The sequence below is a fragment of the Bombina bombina genome, chromosome 2, assembly GCF_027579735.1.
Source record: "Bombina bombina isolate aBomBom1 chromosome 2, aBomBom1.pri, whole genome shotgun sequence".
NCBI lineage: Eukaryota > Metazoa > Chordata > Amphibia > Anura > Bombinatoridae > Bombina > Bombina bombina.
In genome coordinates this window covers 531,668,153-531,689,222 of record NC_069500.1, presented here as the reverse complement: position 1 = coordinate 531,689,222, position 21,070 = coordinate 531,668,153, and the positions used below count along the sequence as shown (strand labels likewise).

The following is a 21,070-nucleotide window of genomic DNA, read 5'->3' as shown; positions in this document are numbered from 1 at the left end:
AGAGCGCTTTGGTTAAAATCTTGGGCAGCGGATGCGTCTTCCAAGAACAAATTGCTTGACATTCCTTTCAAGGGGAAAACACTCTTTGGCCCTGACTTGAAAGAGATTATCTCTGATATCACTGGGGGCAAGGGCCACGCCCTTCCTCAGGATAGGTCTTTTCAAGACCAAAAATAAACCTAAGTTTCGTCCCTTTCGCAGAAACGGATCAGCCCCAAGGGCTACGTCCTCTAAGCAGGAAGGTAATACTTCTCAAGCCAATCCAGCCTGGAGACCTATGCAAGGCTGGAACAAAGGAAAGCAGGCCAGGAAACCTGCCACTGCTACCAAGACAGCATGAAATGCGGGCCCCCGATCCGGGACCGGATCTGGTGGGGGGCAGACTCTCTCTCTTCGCTCAGGCTGGGGCAAGAGATGTTCTGGACCCTTGGGCGCTAGAAATAGTCTCCCAAGGTTATTCTCTGGAGTTCAAGGGGCTTCCTCCAAGGGGGAGGTTCCACAGGTCTCAGTTGTCTTCAGACCACATAAGAAGACAGGCATTCTTACATTGGGTAGAAGACCTGCTAAAAATGGGAGTGATTCATCCTGTTCCATTAGGAGAACAAGGGATGGGGTTCTACTCCAATCTGTTCATAGTTCCCAAAAAAGGAGGGAACGTTCAGACCAATCTTAGATCTCAAGATCTTGAACAAGTTTCTCAAGGTTCCATCGTTCAAGATGGAAACCATTCGAACACTTCTTCCTTCCATCCAGGAAGGTCAATTCATGACCAAGGTGGATTTCAAGGATGCGTATCTACATATTCCTATCCACAAGGAACATCATCGGTTCCTAAGGTTTGAATTCCTGGACAAGCATTTCCAGTTCGTGGCGTTTTCTTTCGGATTAGCCACTGCTCCTAGGATTTTCTCATAGGTACTAGGGTCCCTTCTGGCGGTGCTAAGACCAAGGGGCATTGCTGTAGTACCTTACTTGGACGACATTCTGATTCGAGCGTCGTCCCTTCCTCAAGTAAAGGCTCACACGGACATTGTCCTGGCCTTTCTCAGATCTCACGGATGGAAAGTGAACGTGGAAAAGAGTTCTCTATCTCCGTCAACGAGGGTTCCCTTCTTGGGAACTATAATAGACTCCTTAGAAATGAGGATTTTTCTGACAGAAGCCAGAAAAACAAAACTTCTAGACTCTTGTCGGATACTTCATTCCGTTCCTCTTCCTTCCATAGCGCAGTGCATGGAAGTGATAGGTTTGATGGTAGCGGCAATGGACATAGTTCCTTTTGTGCGCATTCATCTAAGACCATTACAACTGTTCCTGCTCAGTCAGTGGAATGGGGACTATTCAGACTTGTCTCCGAAGATACAAGTAAATCAGAGGACCAGAGACTCATTCCGTTGGTGACTGTCCCTGGACAACCTGTCACAAGGGATGACCTTCCGCAGACCAGAGTGGGTCATTGTCACGACCGACGCCAGTCTGATGGGCTGGGGCGCGGTCTGGGGATCCCTGAAAGCTCAGGGTCTTTGGTCTCGGGTAGAATCTCTTCTACCGATAAATATTCTGGAACTGAGAGCGATATTCAATGCTCTCAAAGCTTGGCCTCAGCTAGCGAGGGCCAAGTTCATACATCAACCATCAGGGGGGAACAAGGAGTTCCCTAGCGATGGAAGAAGTGACCAAAATCATTCTATGGGCGGAGTCTCACTCCTGCCACCTGTCTGCTATCCACATCCCAGGAGTGGAAAATTGGGAAGCGGATTTTCTGAGTCGTCAGACATTGCATCCGGGGGAGTGGGAACTCCATCCGGAAATCTTTGCCCAAGTCACTCAACCGTGGGGCATTCCAGACATGGATCTGATGGCCTCTCGTCAGAACTTCAGAGTTCCTTACTACGGGTACAGATCCAGGGATCCCAAGGCGGCTCTAGTGGATGCACTAGTAGCACCTTGGACCTTCAAACTAGCTTATGTGTTCCCGCCGTTTCCTCTCATCCCCAGGCTGGTAGCCAGGATCAATCAGGAGAGGGCGTCGGTGATTTTGATAGCTCCTGCGTGGCCACGCAGGACTTGGTATGCAGATCTGGTGAATATGTCATCGGCTCCACCATGGAAGCTACCTTTGAGACGAGACCTTCTTGTTCTAGGTCCGTTCGACCCACTCCAGCTGACTGCTTGGAGATTGAACGCTTGATCTTATCAAAGCGAGGGTTCTCAGATTCTGTTATTAATACTCTTGTTCAGGCCTGAAAGCCTGTAACCAGAAAATTACCACATAATTTGGTATATCTGTTGGTGTGAATCTGCAGGATTCCCTTGGGACAAGGTTAAGATTCCTAAGAGTCTATCCTTCCTTCGAGAAGGATTGGAAAAAGGATTATCTGCAAGTTCCTTGATGGGACAGATTTCTGCCTTGTCTGTGTTACTTCACAAAAAGCTGGCAGCTGTGCCAGATGTTCTAGCCTTTGTTCAGGCTCTGGTTAGAATCAAGCCTGTTTACAAAATTTTGACTCCTCCTTGGAGTCTCAACCTAGTTCTTTCAGTTCTTCAGGGGGTTCCGTTTGAACCCTTACATTCCGTTGATATTAAGTTATTATCTTGGAAAGTTTTGTTTTTGGTTGCAATTTCTTCTGCTAGAAGAGTTTCAGAATTATCTGCTCTGCAGTGTTCTTCTCCTTATCTGGTGTTCCATGCAGATAAGGTGGTTTTGCGTACTAAACCTGGTTTTCTTCCAAAAGTTGTTTCTAACAAAGACATTAACCAGGAGATAGTTGTGCCTTCTTTGTGTCCTAATCCAGTTTCAAAGAAGGAACGTTTGTTGCACAACTTGGATGTAGTTCGTGCTCTCAAATTTTACTTAGCAGCTACTAAGGTTTTCAGACAAACTTTGTCTTTGTTTGTTGTTTATTCTGGTAAACGGAGAGGTCAAAAAGCAACTTCTACCTCTCTCTCCTTCTGGATTAAAAGCATTATCCGATTGGCTTATGAGACTGCCGGACGGCAGCCTCCTGAAAGAATCACAGCTCACTCCACTAGGGCTGTGGCTTCCACATGGGCCTTCAAGAACGAGGCTTCTGTTGATCAGATATGTAAGGCAGCGACTTGGTCTTCACTGCACACTTTTTCTAAATTTTACAAATTTGATACTTTTGCTTCTTCTGAGGCTATTTTTGGGAGAAAGGTTTTGCAAGCCGTGGTGCCTTCCATTTAGGTGACCTGATTTGCTCCCTCCCTTCATCCGTGTCCTAAAGCTTTGGTATTGGTTCCCACAAGTAAGGATGACGCCGTGGACCGGACACACCTATGTTGGAGAAAACAGAATTTATGTTTACCTGATAAATTACTTTCTCCAACGGTGTGTCCGGTCCACGGCCCGCCCTGGTTTTTTTGATCAGGTCTGATAATTTATTTTCTTTAACTACAGTCACCACGGTAACATATGGTTTCTCCTATGCAAATATTCCTCCTTAACGTCGGTCGAATGACTGGGGTAGGCGGAGCCTAGGAGGGATCATGTGACCAGCTTTGCTGGGCTCTTTGCCATTTCCTGTTGGGGAAGAGAATATCCCACAAGTAAGGATGACGCCGTGGACCGGACACACCGTTGGAGAAAGTAATTTATCAGGTAAACATAAATTCTGTTTTTTCTATCTCAGGCAGTATTTGGAAGAAGAAACTGCCTGCGTTTTTTATCTATGATCTTAGCAGGCGTAACTAAGATCCACTGGCTGTTCTCGACATTCTGAGGAGTGGGGTAACTTCAGACTGGGAATAGCATGCGGCGTCCTCCGCAAATGAGGTATGTGCGGTACTTTATTTTCTGGGAATGGAATTGACTAAGAAAATACTGCTGTTACCGTATGATGTAAGTACAGCCTTAAATGCAGTAGTAGCAACTGGTATCAGGCTGATAAATGTATGTGCAGTCGAGTTATATTCTAGGGACTAGAATTTGACTGAGAAAATACTGTTAACACTGAAATAATACTTAAGCCTTCTCTGCAGTGGTAGCGACTGGTAACAGGCTTAGTGATAGCTTTGCATGACATTGAAAAATGTTGTTTTTTAATAAAACGTTTACTGCCATGTTATTCGTTTTTTTGTGAGGTACTTTGGTGATAAATCGCTTTGGGCATGATTTTTTCCACATGGCTAACATATTTTTCTGCATGGAAACCGTTATATCAGGGCTCCCACTGTTGTGATTGGAGTGGGAGGGCCCTTGTTTTAGCGCCTTATTGCGCAGTTAAAATTATTGCACAGTCTTTCTGCTTCTTCCTCCTTGATCCAGGACGTCTCTAGAGAGCTCAGGGGTCTGCAAATTTCATTTGTGAGGGAGGTAATCAGTCACAGCAGATCTGTGACAGTGTGCTGACTGTGATTAAAAGCGTTAAATCTTAATTGATATCTGTTTTATCCGTTTTGGGTATCGAGGGGTTAATCATCCTTTTGCTAATGGGTGCAATCCTCTGCTAATAGTACACTTCTTGTTAAGAATTGTTTAATTATATCTGTATTTTTGAAGCGCTGCAGCGTTTTTTATATTGCTTGTAAAACTTATTGAAAGTGATTTCCAAGCTTGTTAGTTTCATTGCTAAGTCTGTTTTAACATGTCTGATTCAGAGGAAACTGTTTGTTCATCATGTTCAAAAGCCAATGTGGAGCCCAATAGAACGATGTGTACCAATTGTATTGATATTGCTTTGAATAAAAGTCAATCTGTACCGATAAAGAAGCTATCACCAGACAACGAGGGGGAAGTTATGCCGCCTAACTCTCCTCACGTGTCAGTACCTGCGTCTCCCGCTCGGGAGATGCGTAGGATTGAGACACCTAGTACATCTAGGCCCTTATAAATCACTTTACATGATATGGCTAATGTTATGAAAGAAGTATTATATAATATGCCCGAATTAAGGGGCAAACGCGATAGCTCTGGGTTAAGGACAGAGCGCGCTGATGACACGAGAGCCATGTCTGATTCTGCGTCACAACTTGCAGAACATGAGGACGGTGAGCTTCATTCTGTCGGTGACGGTTCTGATTCGGGGAGACCGGATTCAGAAATTTCAAATTTTAAATTTAAGCTTGAGAACCTCCGTGTGTTACTAGGGGAGGTATTAGCGGCTCTGAATGATTGCGACACGGTGGCAATTCCAGAGAAATTGTGTAGGTTGGATAGATACTATGCGGTACCGGTGTGTACTGACGTTTTTCCTATTCCAAAAAGACTTACAGAAATTATCAGTAAGGAGTGGGATAGACCCGGTGTGCCTTTTTCCCCTCTCCCGATATTTAGAAAAATGTTCCCTATAGACGCCGCCACACGAGACTTATGGCAGACGGTCCCTAAGGTGGAGGGAGCAGTTTCTACGTTAGCCAAGCATACCACTATCCCGGTGGAGGATAGCTGTGCTTTCTCAGATCCAATGGATAAAAAATTAGAGGGTTATCTTAAGAAAATGTTTGTTCAACAGGGTTTTATATTGCAGCCTCTTGCATGCATTGCGCCTGTCACGGCTGCAGCAGCATTCTGGTTTGAGTCTCTGGAAGAGGCGATTCGCACAGAGCCGTTGGATGAGGCCTTGAGCAAAGTTAGAACCCTTAAGCAAGCTAATGCGTTTGTTTCAGATGCCGTAGTACATCTAACCAAACTTACGGCTAAAAATTCCGGATTCGCCATACAGGCGCGCAGAGCGCTCTGGCTTAAATCCTGGTCAGCGGATGTAACTTCCAAGTCTAAACTACTTAACATTCCTTTCAAAGGGCAGACCTTATTCGGGCCCGGCTTGAAGGAAATTATTGCTGACATTACGGGAGGTAAGGGCCACGCCCTTCCTCAGGACAGGGCCAAACCAAAGGCCAAACAGTCTAATTTTCGTGCCTTTCGTAACTTCAAGGCAGGAGCAGCATCGACTTCCTCCGCTCCAAAACAGGAAGGAACTACTGCTCGTTACAGACAAGGTTGGAAAGGCAACCAGTCATGGAACAAGGGCAAGCAGGCCAGAAAGCCTACTCCCGCCCCTAAGACAGCATGAAGTCAGGGCCCCCTATCCAGAGATGGATTTAGTGGGGGGCAGACTTTCTCTCTTTGCCCAGGCTTGGGCAAGAGATGTGCAGGATCCCTGGACGTTAAAGATTATATCTCAGGGATACCTTCTGGATTTCAAATCCTCTCCTCCACAAGGGAGGTTCCATCTTTCGAGGTTATCGACAAACCTAGTAAAGAGAGAGGCATTTCTACAATGTGTACAAGACCTCTTAATCATGGGGGTGATCCACTCAGTTCCGCGATCGGAACAGGGACAAGGATTTTACTCAAATCTATTTGTGGTTCCCAAAAAAGAGGGAACCTTCAGACCAATCTTGGACTTAAAGATCTTAAACAAATTCCTAAGGGTACCATCGTTCAAGATGGAAACCATTCGAACCATCCTACCCATGATCCAAGAGGGTCAATATATGACCACGATGGACTTAAAGGATGCTTACCTTCATATACCGATTCACAAAGATCATTATCGGTACCTAAGGTTTGCCTTTCTAGACAGGCATTACCAGTTTGTGGCTCTTCCCTTCGGGTTAGCCACGGCCCCGAGAATTTTTACGAAGGTTCTGGGCTCACTTCTGGCGGTACTAAGACCACGAGGCATAGCGGTGGCTCCGTACCTAGACGACATTCTGATACAAGCGTCAAATTTTCAGAATGCAAAGTCTCATACAGAGATAGTTCTAGCATTTCTGAGGTTGCATGGGTGGAAAGTGAACGTGGAAAAGAGTTCTCTGTTACCACTCACACGGGTTCCTTTTCTAGGGACTCTTATAGATTCTGTAGAGATGAAGATTTACCTGACGGAGTCCAGGTTATCAAAGATTCTCAATGCTTGCCGTGTCCTTCATTCCATTCCAAGCCCATCGGTAGCTCAGTGCATGGAGGTAATCGGCTTAATGGTAGCGGCAATGGACATAGTGCCATTTGCGCGCCTGCATCTCAGACCGCTGCAACTATGCATGCTCAGTCAATGGAACGGGGATTACTCAGATCTGTCCCCTTTGCTAAATCTGGACCAGGAGACCAGGGATTCGCTTCTCTGGTGGTTGTCACCGGTTCATCTGTCCAAAGGAATGACCTTTCGCAGGCCAGATTGGACGATTGTAACAACGGATGCCAGCCTTCTAGGCTGGGGAGCAGTCTGGAATTCCCTGAAGGCTCAGGGATCGTGGACTCAGGAGGAGAAACTCCTCCCAATAAACATTCTAGAATTAAGAGCAATATTCAATGCTCTTCTGGCTTGGCCTCAGTTAGCAAAGCTGAGGTTCATCAGATTTCAGTCGGACAATATCACGACTGTGGCTTACATCAATCATCAAGGGGGAACCAGGAGTTCCCTAGCGATGTTGGAAGTATCGAAGATAATTCGCTGGGCAGAGTCTCACTCTTGCCACCTGTCAGCGATTCACATCCCAGGCGTAGAGAACTGGGAGGCGGATTTCCTAAGTCGCCAGACTTTTCATCCGGGAGAGTGGGAACTTCACCCGGAGGTATTTGCTCAACTGATTCGTCGTTGGGGCAAACCGGATCTGGATCTCATGGCATCTCGCCAGAACGCCAAGCTTCCTTGTTACGGATCCAGGTCCAGGGACCCGGGAGCGGTGCTGGTAGATGCATTAGCAGCCCCTTGGGTTTTCAACATAGCTTATGTGTTTCCACCATTTCCGTTGCTACCTCGGCTGATTGCCAGGATCAAACAGGAGAGGGCATCGGTAATTCTGATAGCGCCTGCGTGGCCACGCAGGACCTGGTATGCAGACCTAGTGGACATGTCGTCCTGTCCACCATGGTCTCTTCCTCTGAGGCAGGACCTTCTAATTCAGGGTCCTTTCAACCATCCAAACCTAATTTCTCTGAGGCTGACTGCCTGGAAATTGAACGCTTGATTCTATCAAAGCGTGGGTTTTCGGATTCGGTTATTGATACATTAATACAGGCTCGGAAACCTGTGACAAGAAAAATTTACCATAAGATATGGCGTAAATATTTATATTGGTGCGAATCCAAGAGTTACTCATGGAGTAAGGTTAGGATTCCTAGGATATTAGCTTTTCTACAAGAGGGTTTAGAAAAGGGTTTATCCGCTAGTTCGCTAAAGGGACAGATTTCAGCTCTGTCTATTCTTTTACACAAACGTCTGGCAGAGCATCCAGACGTCCAGGCCTTTTGTCAGGCTTTGGCTAGAATTAAACCTGTGTTTAAAGCTGTTGCTCCTCCGTGGAGCTTAAACTTGGTTCTTAAAGTTCTTCAGGGTGTTCCGTTTGAACCCCTTCATTCCATTGATATTAAGCTTTTATCTTGGAAAGTTTTGTTTTTGATGGCTATTTCCTCGGCTCGAAGAGTCTCTGAGTTATCTGCCTTACATTGTGATTCTCCTTATCTGATCTTTCATTCAGACAAGGTAGTTCTGCGTACTAAACCTGGGTTTTTACCTAAGGTTGTTTCTAACAGGAATATCAATCAAGAGATTGTTGTTCCATCGTTATGTCCTAATCCTTCTTCAAAGAAGGAACGTCTTTTGCATAATCTAGACGTGGTCCGTGCTCTGAAGTTCTACTTACAGGCAACTAAAGATTTTCGACAAACTTCTTCTCTGTTTGTCGTTTACTCTGGACAGAGGAGGGGTCAAAAGGCTTCGGCTACCTCTCTCTCTTTTTGGCTTCGTAGCATAATTTGTTTAGCCTATGAGACTGCTGGACAGCAGCCTCCTGAAAGAATTACAGCTCATTCCACTAGAGCTGTGGCTTCCACCTGGGCCTTTAAGAATGAGGCCTCTGTTGAACAGATTTGCAAGGCTGCAACTTGGTCTTCACTTCATACTTTTTCCAAATTTTACAAATTTGACACTTTCGCTTCTTCGGAGGCTGGTTTTGGGAGAAAGGTTCTACAGGCAGTGGTTCCTTCTGTTTAATGTTCCTGCCTTGTCCCTCCCATCATCCGTGTACTTAGCTTTGGTATTGGTATCCCATAAGTAATGGATGACCCGTGGACTGAACACACTTAACAAGAGAAAACATAATTTATGCTTACCTGATAAATTTATTTCTCTTGTAGTGTGTTCAGTCCACGGCCCGCCCTGTCTTTTTTTGAGGCAGGTTCTAAATTTTAAAATTATAACTCCAGTCACCACTGCACCTTATAGTTTCTCCTTTCTCGTCTTGTTTCGGTCGAATGACTGGATATGACATGTGAGGGGAGGAGCTATATAGCAGCTCTGCTTGGGTGATCCTCTTGCAACTTCCTGTTGGGAAGGAGAATATATCCCATAAGTAATGGATGACCCGTGGACTGAACACACTACAAGAGAAATAAATTTATCAGGTAAGCATAAATTATGTTTTTTATGTGAATCATTCTGCTTATGTGTAGTGTTAACTGTGCTCATGGCTTTTAACATAAAGGCCTTTGGAAGTGACGCAACCTTATGGTTGGGCGCGCTTTTTTGGACTGTATGGTTCACCTTGTGACTGGGCGTGATTACACTCTGGTCTTCCATTTCTGCATTCCTGACCGTGTGGCGACGGAGAAATTCTGGTCCGCAGGGGTCTGGTTCATAGGAGGTGATGAGTGCCCCAGCCATTGTGGGTGTCAGGTGCGTTTAGTTTTTGTTTTTCTTATAGTCCATATTTGCATATTCTCTATCCAGTTATGGAGGATTCTGATGCTGAGACTGTTCAAATTTCAGATTCTTCGTCCTGTTAAGAATCAGGTTTGGTCTCGTTGTCACATGTCAATCAGTTATGTTCGGTATGCCTTATTAGAGCGCCTTGTTCCCCGGGCTTGGGGCCCTGTCCTCCGAGAGGCGAGTTACCTAGTGCTTCCTCCTACTACACATGCGGATAACCCAGATTATGTTTACCCCTCCTTGCAGGGCGACTTGTGTCCCCCCCCCCGGAGGTTGAAGCACGTTTTCGCTTCCACATATTTTTTGCGATTATTCGTTTGCAGTGTCCAGACATTTATTTGCAATTGTGCTTGTGCCCTATTGTCCCGGGTCTCCTGGCCTTGGGAGGGCACTGTACAGTTCCCTGCGGGTGTAGCTGTCCCTGAATGTTGTGCCTTTCGTTACAGAATAGCGCGCCTTTGTGTATTACTCAGGCATGTTTTTCAGTTATTAGACGACCCTATCCTTAACGGATACGGGAATCCACAGTCTTCTACTTCGAATGGCTCACCTCATTAGACATGAGGGGATGAAGTAATCTCCTGATTGTCTGTTATTGAGATCCTTCCCAGTTTTGTTGGAAAATCAGGGTTCCGTTTGGCTGGTCCTGCGGGTAGGCCTGTTTCTTCTTGGGCGTTAACCTACGGGTTGCCTTATGTTTTCTTTTATCCGATTAGGATGTCTTTTATTTTTGTTTATATGTGTCCTTCAGGGAACTTTCTGGGATCGATACTCACTGTTATTTCTGTGGAAGTTTAATTAAGGAACATGTTAGTCCTATGTTTGTCTGTTATTCCTTCTTCCCCTCTGAGGGAGGATTTCTGAAACTTAACAGTTAGGACCCTGGCGGCAGGCTGGTCCTGTTTGGGTTTTTCTGTCTCGTGGATGTTCAGACATGTGGCGGCGTTTCTGCTTGGCTGGTCCGGTCGAGGCGCAGAGTGCTCACATTATCATTTGTGTTTCTTGTTTTTGTTTCAACAAGTTCAGCTAATCATTCTAGAGGACCTGTGGGTCCGTGAGGCAGGAAGGATTGTTTCAGTCCTTATTAGCCCTCAATCTGGTTGACTGGGTCAGTGGAGTTCCCCTGCATCATTCTCTTGCGTATGATATTATTGGGACCTAGAGTTTCCTCTCCCATGCTGTGGAGGGTTGGAGGGCTTAGTGCCCTCTTGCCGCCGATTTGGGCGGTTTGGCCTTCTGAGGCTCTGGGATTGTCCTTTTTTGGACATGGTCCTTCAGCAGCTAGTAGCCTGATGGGTAGCTTAGCTGCCTAGCTGCGAAAGGTTCGCAAACTGTAACCAGCTGCGGCTATTTGCACATTGACTGTGTAATATCAGGCTGTTTTCATGAGACCTTTTTGGTTCCTCCATTTTCTCCGTGTGTGTTAGGTCTCCTTTTAGGGACCTGGTTTTCCCTCCGGGAGATGGTTGTTCCCTTTTAGGAACTCTGGGCGTGGTCTCCTTTGGGCTCTGCTTAGGGTTCTTCCTCGGAGCTGGGGATGCTCTGCATTCCTTTTCTCTCTGTGATCCTCTGATTGTATGGAGGTGATGTGGAGACCAGCCTTTGCTCAAGTGTTTTTGGCCTTGAGGTATCCCCTTGCTTGTGGTCCTGTAGCTGTTTGCGTATCTATGGGCTCTAGTGTTGTTGTACGACTTTTAACACCTTAGCTCCATTGGATTGATCTGGATATTGCATTAATATCTCCATGTGGGTCTGTTTTTTATATCAGACAGGGTGTTAAGTTCTCGGTTATTGTTTGTTTAAACAATTGGGGGCTTGGACCTATCTTTACCCTGGTGCTTCCGGTTGCTGAGGCTTCACTCAGCGTTTTCCCTTGTGGACCCTGTTGCTAATGTTACCGGACTGTTAGGCTCTAGGGCTGGTATGTGGTTCCCCAGTTCCAGGGAACTTGGGCTATGACCTTTACTCTGACTAATTGACCTGGTCATGGTTGGCTAGGTTTTCTGAGTGCCGTTGCTCACTGGGCTTGACTTACGACTTTATGGTCGGTTTCTCTTGGTCAGCCTGCTGTAGTAACCTTATGGATTCACTGCTCTGCAGGCGAATGGGTTTGCAGTGTCACTGCTGCAACTATTGCATATTGGATGTGTGTTGGCAAGCTAAATTTTTAGGGGGATTCCTTCCATGTTTGTTTGAGTTGGAGATTTGATCTCTCCTTTAGCCTTTGACTTCATGTCTTGTTGGCAGGTGCTCTGCCTTTCTGGCACCATTCCTTTTCTTAGGGTGGGGTCTTATTCTCCTTCTTATGGAGGTGTGGTCCCTTTCTTAGGGCTTCTCCTGGATTAAGGAGATTGGAACTGAGATTTAACCTTTCAAAGAGGGGTATTCTCTCTGGGTTGTTACGTTCCATCTGGAGTCTTGCTGGCTCCGTGTCAAGACTATGTTGGGCCCTTTGCTAGATTCCTTTGGGTCTATGGCCTTGTCGTCTGTTCCTAAGGAGTCGGGTTTGCACCCGTGCTCTGTTGGGATGTCTGTGGCCATTCTTCCGCTTGTTTTTGAGCTGGTGTTGGGGTTCTTCTGTTCCCCTGTTTCAGACCTGCCGACGCTTGGGCTGGCGCGGCTGGGAGTAGGTTCTGAGATGCGTTGTCATCTTCAGGATCTAGGTTGGCATAGTGGCTAGCTCCCTGGGCTTGCAAGCAGAAGGTCCAGGGTTCCAATCCACCTTCTAGTTCTGGTTGTAACCTCTCATTCTTGGGGGTGCAATGGGCCTCGTTGAGGTTAGGGGCTTCCCCCTTTTGGAGACCTATGTGTAGGTCTGGCGGCTTAAATTGCCTAGAGTGTGCTCTCTGTCCGGAAGTTTTTTTTTTGCAATCTGTTCTCTTGCTGGCCGCTTTTTACTTCTCAGCAAGTATTCTTCTGTGTCATCCTGATGATGGCTGAGTGTTCTTGACTCAGGGTTTTTTGTCTGGGTCTGTTACGCGTTTTTTGTGTCCGAATACTTCAGTATTCTATGTTCTGACGATGTGAGGACTCCGTCTTCAGTTGTCTTTCGGTGCTTTGCACGATTTTGAGAGAAAAGTTTCTCTGTTCCGATGCCCGGTCCTAAACCTCTGGTTTCTGCTTGGTCTGGGCGTATCCTCCCTTTGGACCCATTTGGGTCTTTGTGAGCTGGGCTCGCTATTGGGGGTTTTCCTTCTATGAATTTTGTGGTGACCTCTCGGTTTCTCTTTGGTTCTTCCTTGCCCTATTCCTTTGGGAGTTTAGGCTGGTGTTCCCTTTGTTAGTGAGGGGTGAGTGGTGAGGGACCGTTGGGCAACGGTGTCTCCTGGAGGACTGTTGACTCTGTTGAGTCCAATTTTGCGGTCTCTAGCTAGGCTTCTGCACTATCTGTGTGTCAGAGTCCTTGGGGCTTTTTCCTTTTCAAAGTTTTCTCGGCTTCGGACGAAGCAGGGTTTTTGTTCGGTAGTGGTTCATGCTTGGTGCCCTCAGAATGGGCCAACTTTTGTTCCCTTCCATTTTGGCATTCAGTGTCCTCTGTGGCTTGGGTATTGTTTTATTGTATTATTAAATTATGCTTACTTGATAATTTTCTTCTGATGGAAAAAGTCCATAGCTCCCCACCCATATTTTCTATGTGGGGGTCGTTATTTATTCTTCTGGCACCTTTCACCCTGTTATTTCTTCTACTGTTCCTTGCTCCTTGTCAGAATGACTGGGGGATGAGGGAAGTGAGGGAAGTATTTAAGCCTTTGGCTGGGGTGTCTTTGCCTCCTCCTGGTGGCCAGGTTCTTGATTCCCAAAAGTAATGAATGCAGCTGTGGACTCTTTCCATCTGAAGAAAAGAAAATGATCAGGTAAGCATAATTTATGTTTTCTCATCCCCAGATCTAAGCAATAATATAGGAGCAATAATTATTTTAGAATGCTAAGAGAAAACAGTCTGATCTTATTGCTGTATCCTTTAATAAATAAATCCAAATAATGGTAGTTAAGACATATTTTCAGTTTCTGATGCCCACACTCAGCCGCTTTTACCCCCTTTCCAGACCACACCAAACCACCTTGCCGATTCACACAAGGAACCTGACTCTTCCCAGCCACCCTCTTACTCTATTTGACCTGCATAGTCTTGCCAGCACCAAAACGTCCACAAACCCATATCTATAAGTTTAAAAAAACACACACACATATATATATATATATATATATATATATATATATATATATATATTTATTTATTTTAAACTTTCCTATTTTAACATGCATTCAATTTCCTCATAGAAACTCTTGGTGTTATGGTACGGACTCTTGGTAAAGAAATCTTCCTTCCATTGGCTGAGGATTGCTGCCATTTAGGACTTGGCCTTTGTGATCGAATCGATGATCCAGATCTGCGACGTTGCGTGTGAGTCATAGACTAGTGTAAAACTGTTTGTGGTCAGTGGTTTGTTTGTTTTATATACACTGTGTTTGTTACATATGCCCATATTGGAAGAAACAAAAGAAAAGCATTTCATGGCACATTTAGAGAGGCTAGTTTATGTTACAATATGTGCTGTATGGAGTGTGGGATTATTAAAACGTAACATATGAAGAGGATAAAATAAATGTGGACCATGCCACATATTATAAAACATACTTAAAACACAAAAACGGGTTTTAGAACTTACACTGCCTCCTCCCAAAGTGTATACAGGATAAACCTGTAAAGTTACAATACAAGAGCTATGAAACAGGATATATAGGAGCGCCAATGGCTTAGATATACCACAGGAAATAGAAATAATCTCCAATAGTTTCTCTTAGAATTAGATTGTTCAAATGTCAAACAAATATATTTATTATATTAAAACAATATGATTCTGATCTCCAGAATTCATAAAAAATGTAAATAAAAACAAAAACACAAAACACATATAAAAATACATAAAATAAAATACAGCGAATGACAAATTAAAATACAGCGGATGACAAATTGAATCTAATCCAGTTGTTTTAACTGGGTGACCAATATCTAATGGTCCGGTTTTTCGTGAGTGAGTCCTCTTAAAGACCCTCTAGTAGGTACACAAATGTGTATAGAAAAACAAATCGGTACTTAATTGAATTTATCAAATAAGTGTACAAATTAACCTGGTGTCCAATAAATTATATAATAATAACTCAAATAGTGTTATCAAAGTGATAAGACCACTATTATAGTGATACGAGACCCACTTTAAAGGTCAACAGTTCATACAGGTAGTGCAAAATGTGATGATTAATACAAATCGTATCATAAACGCCGTGATAAATTAAAAATGAAATAAAATGTATTGGAATCCTTCAGCTAACAGATAAACCATATTATGGATCACAATATATAACACAAAATAAAATACAAATCTGAAGTGATCAAGTAGGTGTGGTCAAAGAATCAAGAATGAAAAAATGTGAAAAATGCAAAAAATACAAAATTAAACGTGTGATCCTACTAGTGGGATTCTAAACTAAACTGGTACCAGCCATTATCTCAATTAGCCTAATTGAATCTGGATGATGGACTCAGTGGTCCGGTAATGCCTCTAACTTTAATATCTTAAAAACAATAAACCAATGAGACAAATAGCACAAGCTATATAATTAATATAAACAACATAAAAAACATAAAAAACAGAGAGTTTATGTTTAGTTTGGCCAAAACTAATCCACAACTCTTAAAGGTGTGTTTCCACAACTTTTAAGAAATAATAATATTGACAATGATAGTGTCCTTAAAAAGTCAATTGTTAAAAGTGAATCCTTAAAAAGTCTGATGAAAAAAATCCTCGATGTGTGGTGGAGTCCAAAGTCCTACTCCTTTGTTAAGACAAAAACCTGAAAAAGATGAAAAAAGCGCACTAAACAAACAGCGCTACAAGGGTATGGACTATTGAAAATAGTCTTACCGATCAAATCCTGGTCCTGGATATAATGAGCCTCTCAAATCTTTGGTGTAAAGTGTCGTCTACGCGTTTCGGCCCTCGTACCGGGCCTTTTTCAAGACATATAGAGGCTACATTAATACTGACCTTATATACTCTTCTATATGGGCGTTTGTATGTTAAAAATTGCGCCAAATTGGGCGGATGTTGTCGGATTGTTCCCCGCCGAAAAAAACGCACTTCCGATAGTGAACCGGAAGTTGAAGCTTGTAACACTTCCGGTTTTTGTGCTTCCGGTTTCCCGGAGCCATTTTGGAAATGGGCAAGATCGAAAATGGCCATTTTGGAAATGGGCAAGATCGGAAATGGGCGATTTTTCTTGAAAAATGGACATAATCGGCAATTAGACAGCCTAGGTGTTGTATATATATTTAACTATTTCAATTGACATCTGTTAATAACTAGATATAATTTTTTAATAACTAGATATAATTTTTAAATTTTCTTCTCAAGTACAATACAAGAGCTGCAATATGTAGATCAAAACTTGCCCAGATGTTAATAGGGAGGTTCTTGGAGCAACAAACTCCGGTATAGCCTGATAGAAAATATACCCCTAAGTAGCGCAGGGAGAGCCCTCAGGATCAGCCCAATCAGCCCCAACAGGAAACCCCTATGAGTAAAGATTATGGCTGGAGTTCTACAAAAATGCAGGCCAACAAATTTAACTATTAAAGAGAGGAGGCAGTGTCCATATTGCCCATTTTTATTTATAGGATATTGTATTTAGCACTACTTATTGTAAACTATTTTATATACTCAGTGTTTGCTTTTGTTAACTGATATTATTTGTTTTAAATTGCAAGTATATACTTAATCATTTTTTTCACATATCTTTCCATGCCAACTCTTTTTCTCGTGTTCTGACAATATTCATACACTGTTTGTTGTTGTTTTTTTCTTATCTGTTCAGAGTATATTCCTGCTACTCCTTTAGAAATCATTACAATTAAAAAGTATCTGCTATAATAATAACTATAATTGTTTTGTGCCTGCAAAGCTTCTATTCCCAGCATGACTTTGAAGGTTCTTCATCTTTTTTATGGCTGGTGATACAAGAAATTGACTTTACAGCATGTAATGTTTACATAGATTATCATATTTGCTTTCTTGAACAGTAAACCTAGGTAGGCTCAGAAACAGCAATGCAACATGGGGGTGTTAACTGAACACATCACGTGAGCCAATGGTCAGAGGCATATAGGCATATATGTGCAGCCACCAATCACCAGCTAGTTCCCAGTAGTGCATTGCTGCTTCTGAGCCTAACTAGGTATTTTTTTTCTACAAAGGTTACGAAGAGATGCATGCAAATTTGATAATAAAAGTAAATTGGAAAGTTATTTACAAGGGCATGCTCTGTCTGAATCAAAATAGTTTGGCTTAAAGGGACAGTACACTGTAAAATTGTTTTTATATTAATGTATTTTCAATGACTTATTATACCAGCTGCAAAGTATAAAATGTGTGATAAATTGCATTTTCAGGTTTGTGTAAAAACCTGTATGAAATCCTGTATGAAATAGCTGGTTTCTTTCATGTAATTGGCAAGAGTCCATGAGCTAGTGACCTATGGGATATACAATCCTACCAGGAGGGGCAAAGTTTCCCAAACCTCAAAATGCCTATAAATACACCCCTCACCACACCCACAATTCAGTTTTACAAACTTTGCCTCCTATGGAGGTGGTGAAGTAAGTTTGTGCTAAGATTTCTAAGTTGATATGCGCTTCTCAGCATTGTTGAAGCCCGATTCCTCTCAGAGTACAACGAATGTCAGAGGGACATGAAGGGAGTATCACTTATTGAATATGATGATTTCCCTAACGGGGGTCTATTTCATAGGTTCTCTGTTATCGGTCGTAGAGATTCATCTCCTACCTCCCTTTTCAGATCGACGATATACTCTCAATTCACCATTACCTCTACTGATAACTGTTTCAGTACTGGTTTGGCTATCTGCTATATGTGGATGGGTGTCTTTTGGTAAGTATGTTTCTCTTGTAAGGTGTATCCAGTCCACGGATCATCCATTACTTGTGGGATATTCTCATTCCCAACAGGAAGTTGCAAGAGGACACCCACAGCAGAGCTGTAATATAGCTCCTCCCCTAACTGTCATAGCCAGTCATTCTCTTGCAACTCTCAACAAGCTAGGACGTTGTAGGAGAGAGTGGTTAAATATAGCTAGTTTATTTTCTTCAATCAAAAGTTTGTTATTTTTAAATAGTACCGGAGTTGTGCTATTTTATCTCAGGCAGTAAATAGAAGAAGAATCTGCCTGAGGTTTCTATGATCTTAGCAGGTTGTAACTAAGATCCATTGCTATTCTCACATATGTCTGAGGGGATTACACAGATGAGGTAACTTCAGCGAGAGAATGGCGTGCAGTTTGTTCTGCTATCAGGTATGTGCAGTTATAAGTTTTTCTAGAGATGGAAAACACTAGAAAATGCTGCTGATACCGGATTAATGTAAGTTAAGCCTGAATACAGTGATTTAATAACGACTGGTATCATGCTTACTCCCAGGGGTAATACCCTTATGATATTTACAATATAAAACATTTGCTGGCATGTTTAATCGTTTTTATATATGCTTTGGTGATAAAACTTTATTGGGGCCTAGTTTTCTCTTGTTAAGTGTGTTCAGTCCACGGGTCATCCATTACTTATGGGATATATTCTCCTCCCCAACAGGAAGTTGCAAGAGGATCACCCAAGCAGAGCTGCTATATAGCTCCTCCCCTCACATGTCATACCCAGTCATTCTCTTGCAACCCTCAACAAAGAAGGAGGTCGCTGGAGGAGTTGGAGTTTTTACTTAATTATTCTTCAATCAAAAGTTTGTTATTTTAAATGGCACCGGAGTGTGCTGTTTTTTTCTATCTCAGGCAGTATTTGGAAGAAGAAACTGCCTGCGTTTTCTATTATCTTAGCAGGCGTAACTAAGATCCACTGGCTGTTCTCGACATTCTGAGGAGTGGGGTAACTTCAGAACATGGGAATAGCATGCGGGGTCCACCGCAAATGAGGTATGTGCAGTACAATATTTTCTGGGAATGGAATTGACTAAGAAAATACTGCTGTTACCCGTATGATGTAAGTACAGCCTTAAATGCAGTAGTAGTGACTGGTATCAGGCTGATAAATGTATGCACAATAGAGTTATTTTCTAGGGACTAGAATTTGACTGTGAAAATACTGTTAATACTGAAATAATTCTTAAGCCTTATCTGCAGTGGTAGCGACTGGTTGCAGGCTTCGTAATAACTTTGCATGACTTTAAAGAAGTTTATTTTCAAAACGTTTACTGGCATGTTATTCGTTTTGTGAGGTACTTTGGTGATAGATCCTTTGGGCATGAATTATTTTCCACATGGCTAACGTATATTTCTGCATAGAAACCGTTATATCAGGTCTCCCACTGTTGTATATGATCGGGAGGGGCCTCTTTTTAGCGCCTTGTTGCGCAGTTAAAATTCTAGCACAGTCTTCCTGCTTTTTCCTCCTTGATCCAGGACGTCTTCAAAATTCGTTTTTTGAGGGAGGTAATCAGTCACAGCAGACCTGTGACAGTGTGTTAGACTGTGATAAAAACGTTTTATATTAATTTGATATCCGTTTTTTTGGGTACTGAGGGGTTAATCATCCGGTTGCTAATGGGTGCAATCCTCTGCTAATTAATACATTTAAAGAATTGTTGACTATAACTGAATTATTCTTTAGTTACTCAACTGTGTTTTTTTAAAAGCGCTGCAGCGTTTTTTTTTTATATTGCTTGCAAACTTATTGAAAGTATTTTCCAAGCTTGCTAGCTTCATTGCTAGTCTGTTTAAACATGTCTGATACAGAGGAATCTGCTTGTTCATTATGTTTAAAAGCCGTTGTGGAGCCCAATAGAAATATGTGTACCATTTGTATTGATGTTACTTTGGAAAATCAATCTGTACCGCTTAAAAAATTATCACCAGACAACGAGGGGACAGTTATGCCGTCTAACTCTCCTCACGTGTCAGTACCTTCGTCTCCCGCTCGGGAGGTGCGTGAGATTGAGGCGCCAAGTACATCAAGGCCCTTACAAATCACCTTACATGATATGGCTAATGTTATGAAAGAAGTGTTATACAATATGCCAGAGTTAAGAGGCAAGCGCGACAGTTCTGGGTTAAGGACAGAGCGCGCCGATGACACGAGAGCCATGTCTGATACTGCGTCACAGTTTGCAGAACATGAGGACGGAGAGCTTCATTCTGTGGGTGACGGTTCTGATTCGGGGAGACCGGATTCAGAAATTTTAAATTTTAAATTTAAGCTTGAGAATCTCCACGTGTTGCTAGGGGAGGTGTTAGCGGCTCTGAATGATTGTGACACGGTGGCAATCCCAGAGAAATTATGTAGGCTGGATAAATACTACGCGGTGCCGGTGTGTACTGACGTTTTTCCTATACCAAAGAGGCTTACAGAGATTATTAGTAAGGAGTGGGATAGACCCGGTGTGCCTTTTTCCCCTCCTCCGATATTTAGAAAAATGTTCCCTATAGACGCTACCACAAGAGACTTATGGCAGACGGTCCCTAAGGTGGAGGGAGCAGTTTCTACTTTAGCCAAGCGTACCACTATCCCGGTGGAGGATAGTTGTGCTTTCTCAGATCCAATGGATAAAAAATTAGAGGGTTATCTTAAGAAAATGTTTATTCAACAAGGTTTTATATTACAGCCTCTTGCATGCATTGTGCCTGTCACTGCTGCAGCGGCATTCTGGTTTGAGTCTCTGGAAGAGGCGATTCGCACAGCACCATTGGATGAGTCCCTGAGCAAGATTAGAACCCTTAAGCTGGCTAATGCGTTTGTTTTGGATGCCGTAGTGCATTTAACCAAACTTACGGCTAAAAATTTCGGATTCGCCATACAGGCGCGCAGAGCGCTTTGGCTTAAATCCTGGTCAGCAGATGTAACTTCTAAGTCTAAATTGCTAAACATTCCTTTCAAAGGGCAGACCTTATTCGGGCCCGGCTTGAAGGAAATTATTGCTGACATTACTGGAGGTAAGGGCCACACCCTTCCTCAGGACAGGGCCAAATCAAAGGCCAAACAGTCTAATTTTCGTGCCTTTCGTAATTTCAAGGCAGGAGCAGCATCAACTTCCTCCGCTCCAAAACAGGAAGGGACTACTGCTCGTTACAGACAGGGTTGGAAAAGCAACCAGTCATGGAACAAGGGCAAGCAGGCCAGAAAGCCTACTTCCGCCCCTAAGACAGCATGAAGTCAGGGCCCCCTTTCCGGAGACGGATCTAGTGGGGGGCAGACTCTCTCTCTTCGCCCAGGCTTGGGCAAGAGATGTACAGGATCCCTGGACGTTGGAGATTATATCTCAGGGATACCTTCTGGATTTCAAGACTTCTCCTCCACAAGGGAGGTTTCATCTGTCGAG

At 43.4% G+C, this 21,070-nt stretch overlaps 1 protein-coding gene across 2 annotated transcripts in view; it reads left to right on the top strand.

Annotated features, from left to right (window-relative positions):
- The window catches only part of IPO4 (importin 4), a 722,238-nt gene that overhangs the window by 237,326 nt on the left and 463,842 nt on the right, over positions 1-21,070 (top strand). For both annotated transcript variants that reach the window (XM_053702364.1, XM_053702363.1), the window contains exon 17: positions 13,956-14,079. In XM_053702364.1, coding sequence (XP_053558339.1) covers positions 13,956-14,079 — 124 coding nt within the window. The remainder of the gene's footprint in view (positions 1-13,955; positions 14,080-21,070) is intronic.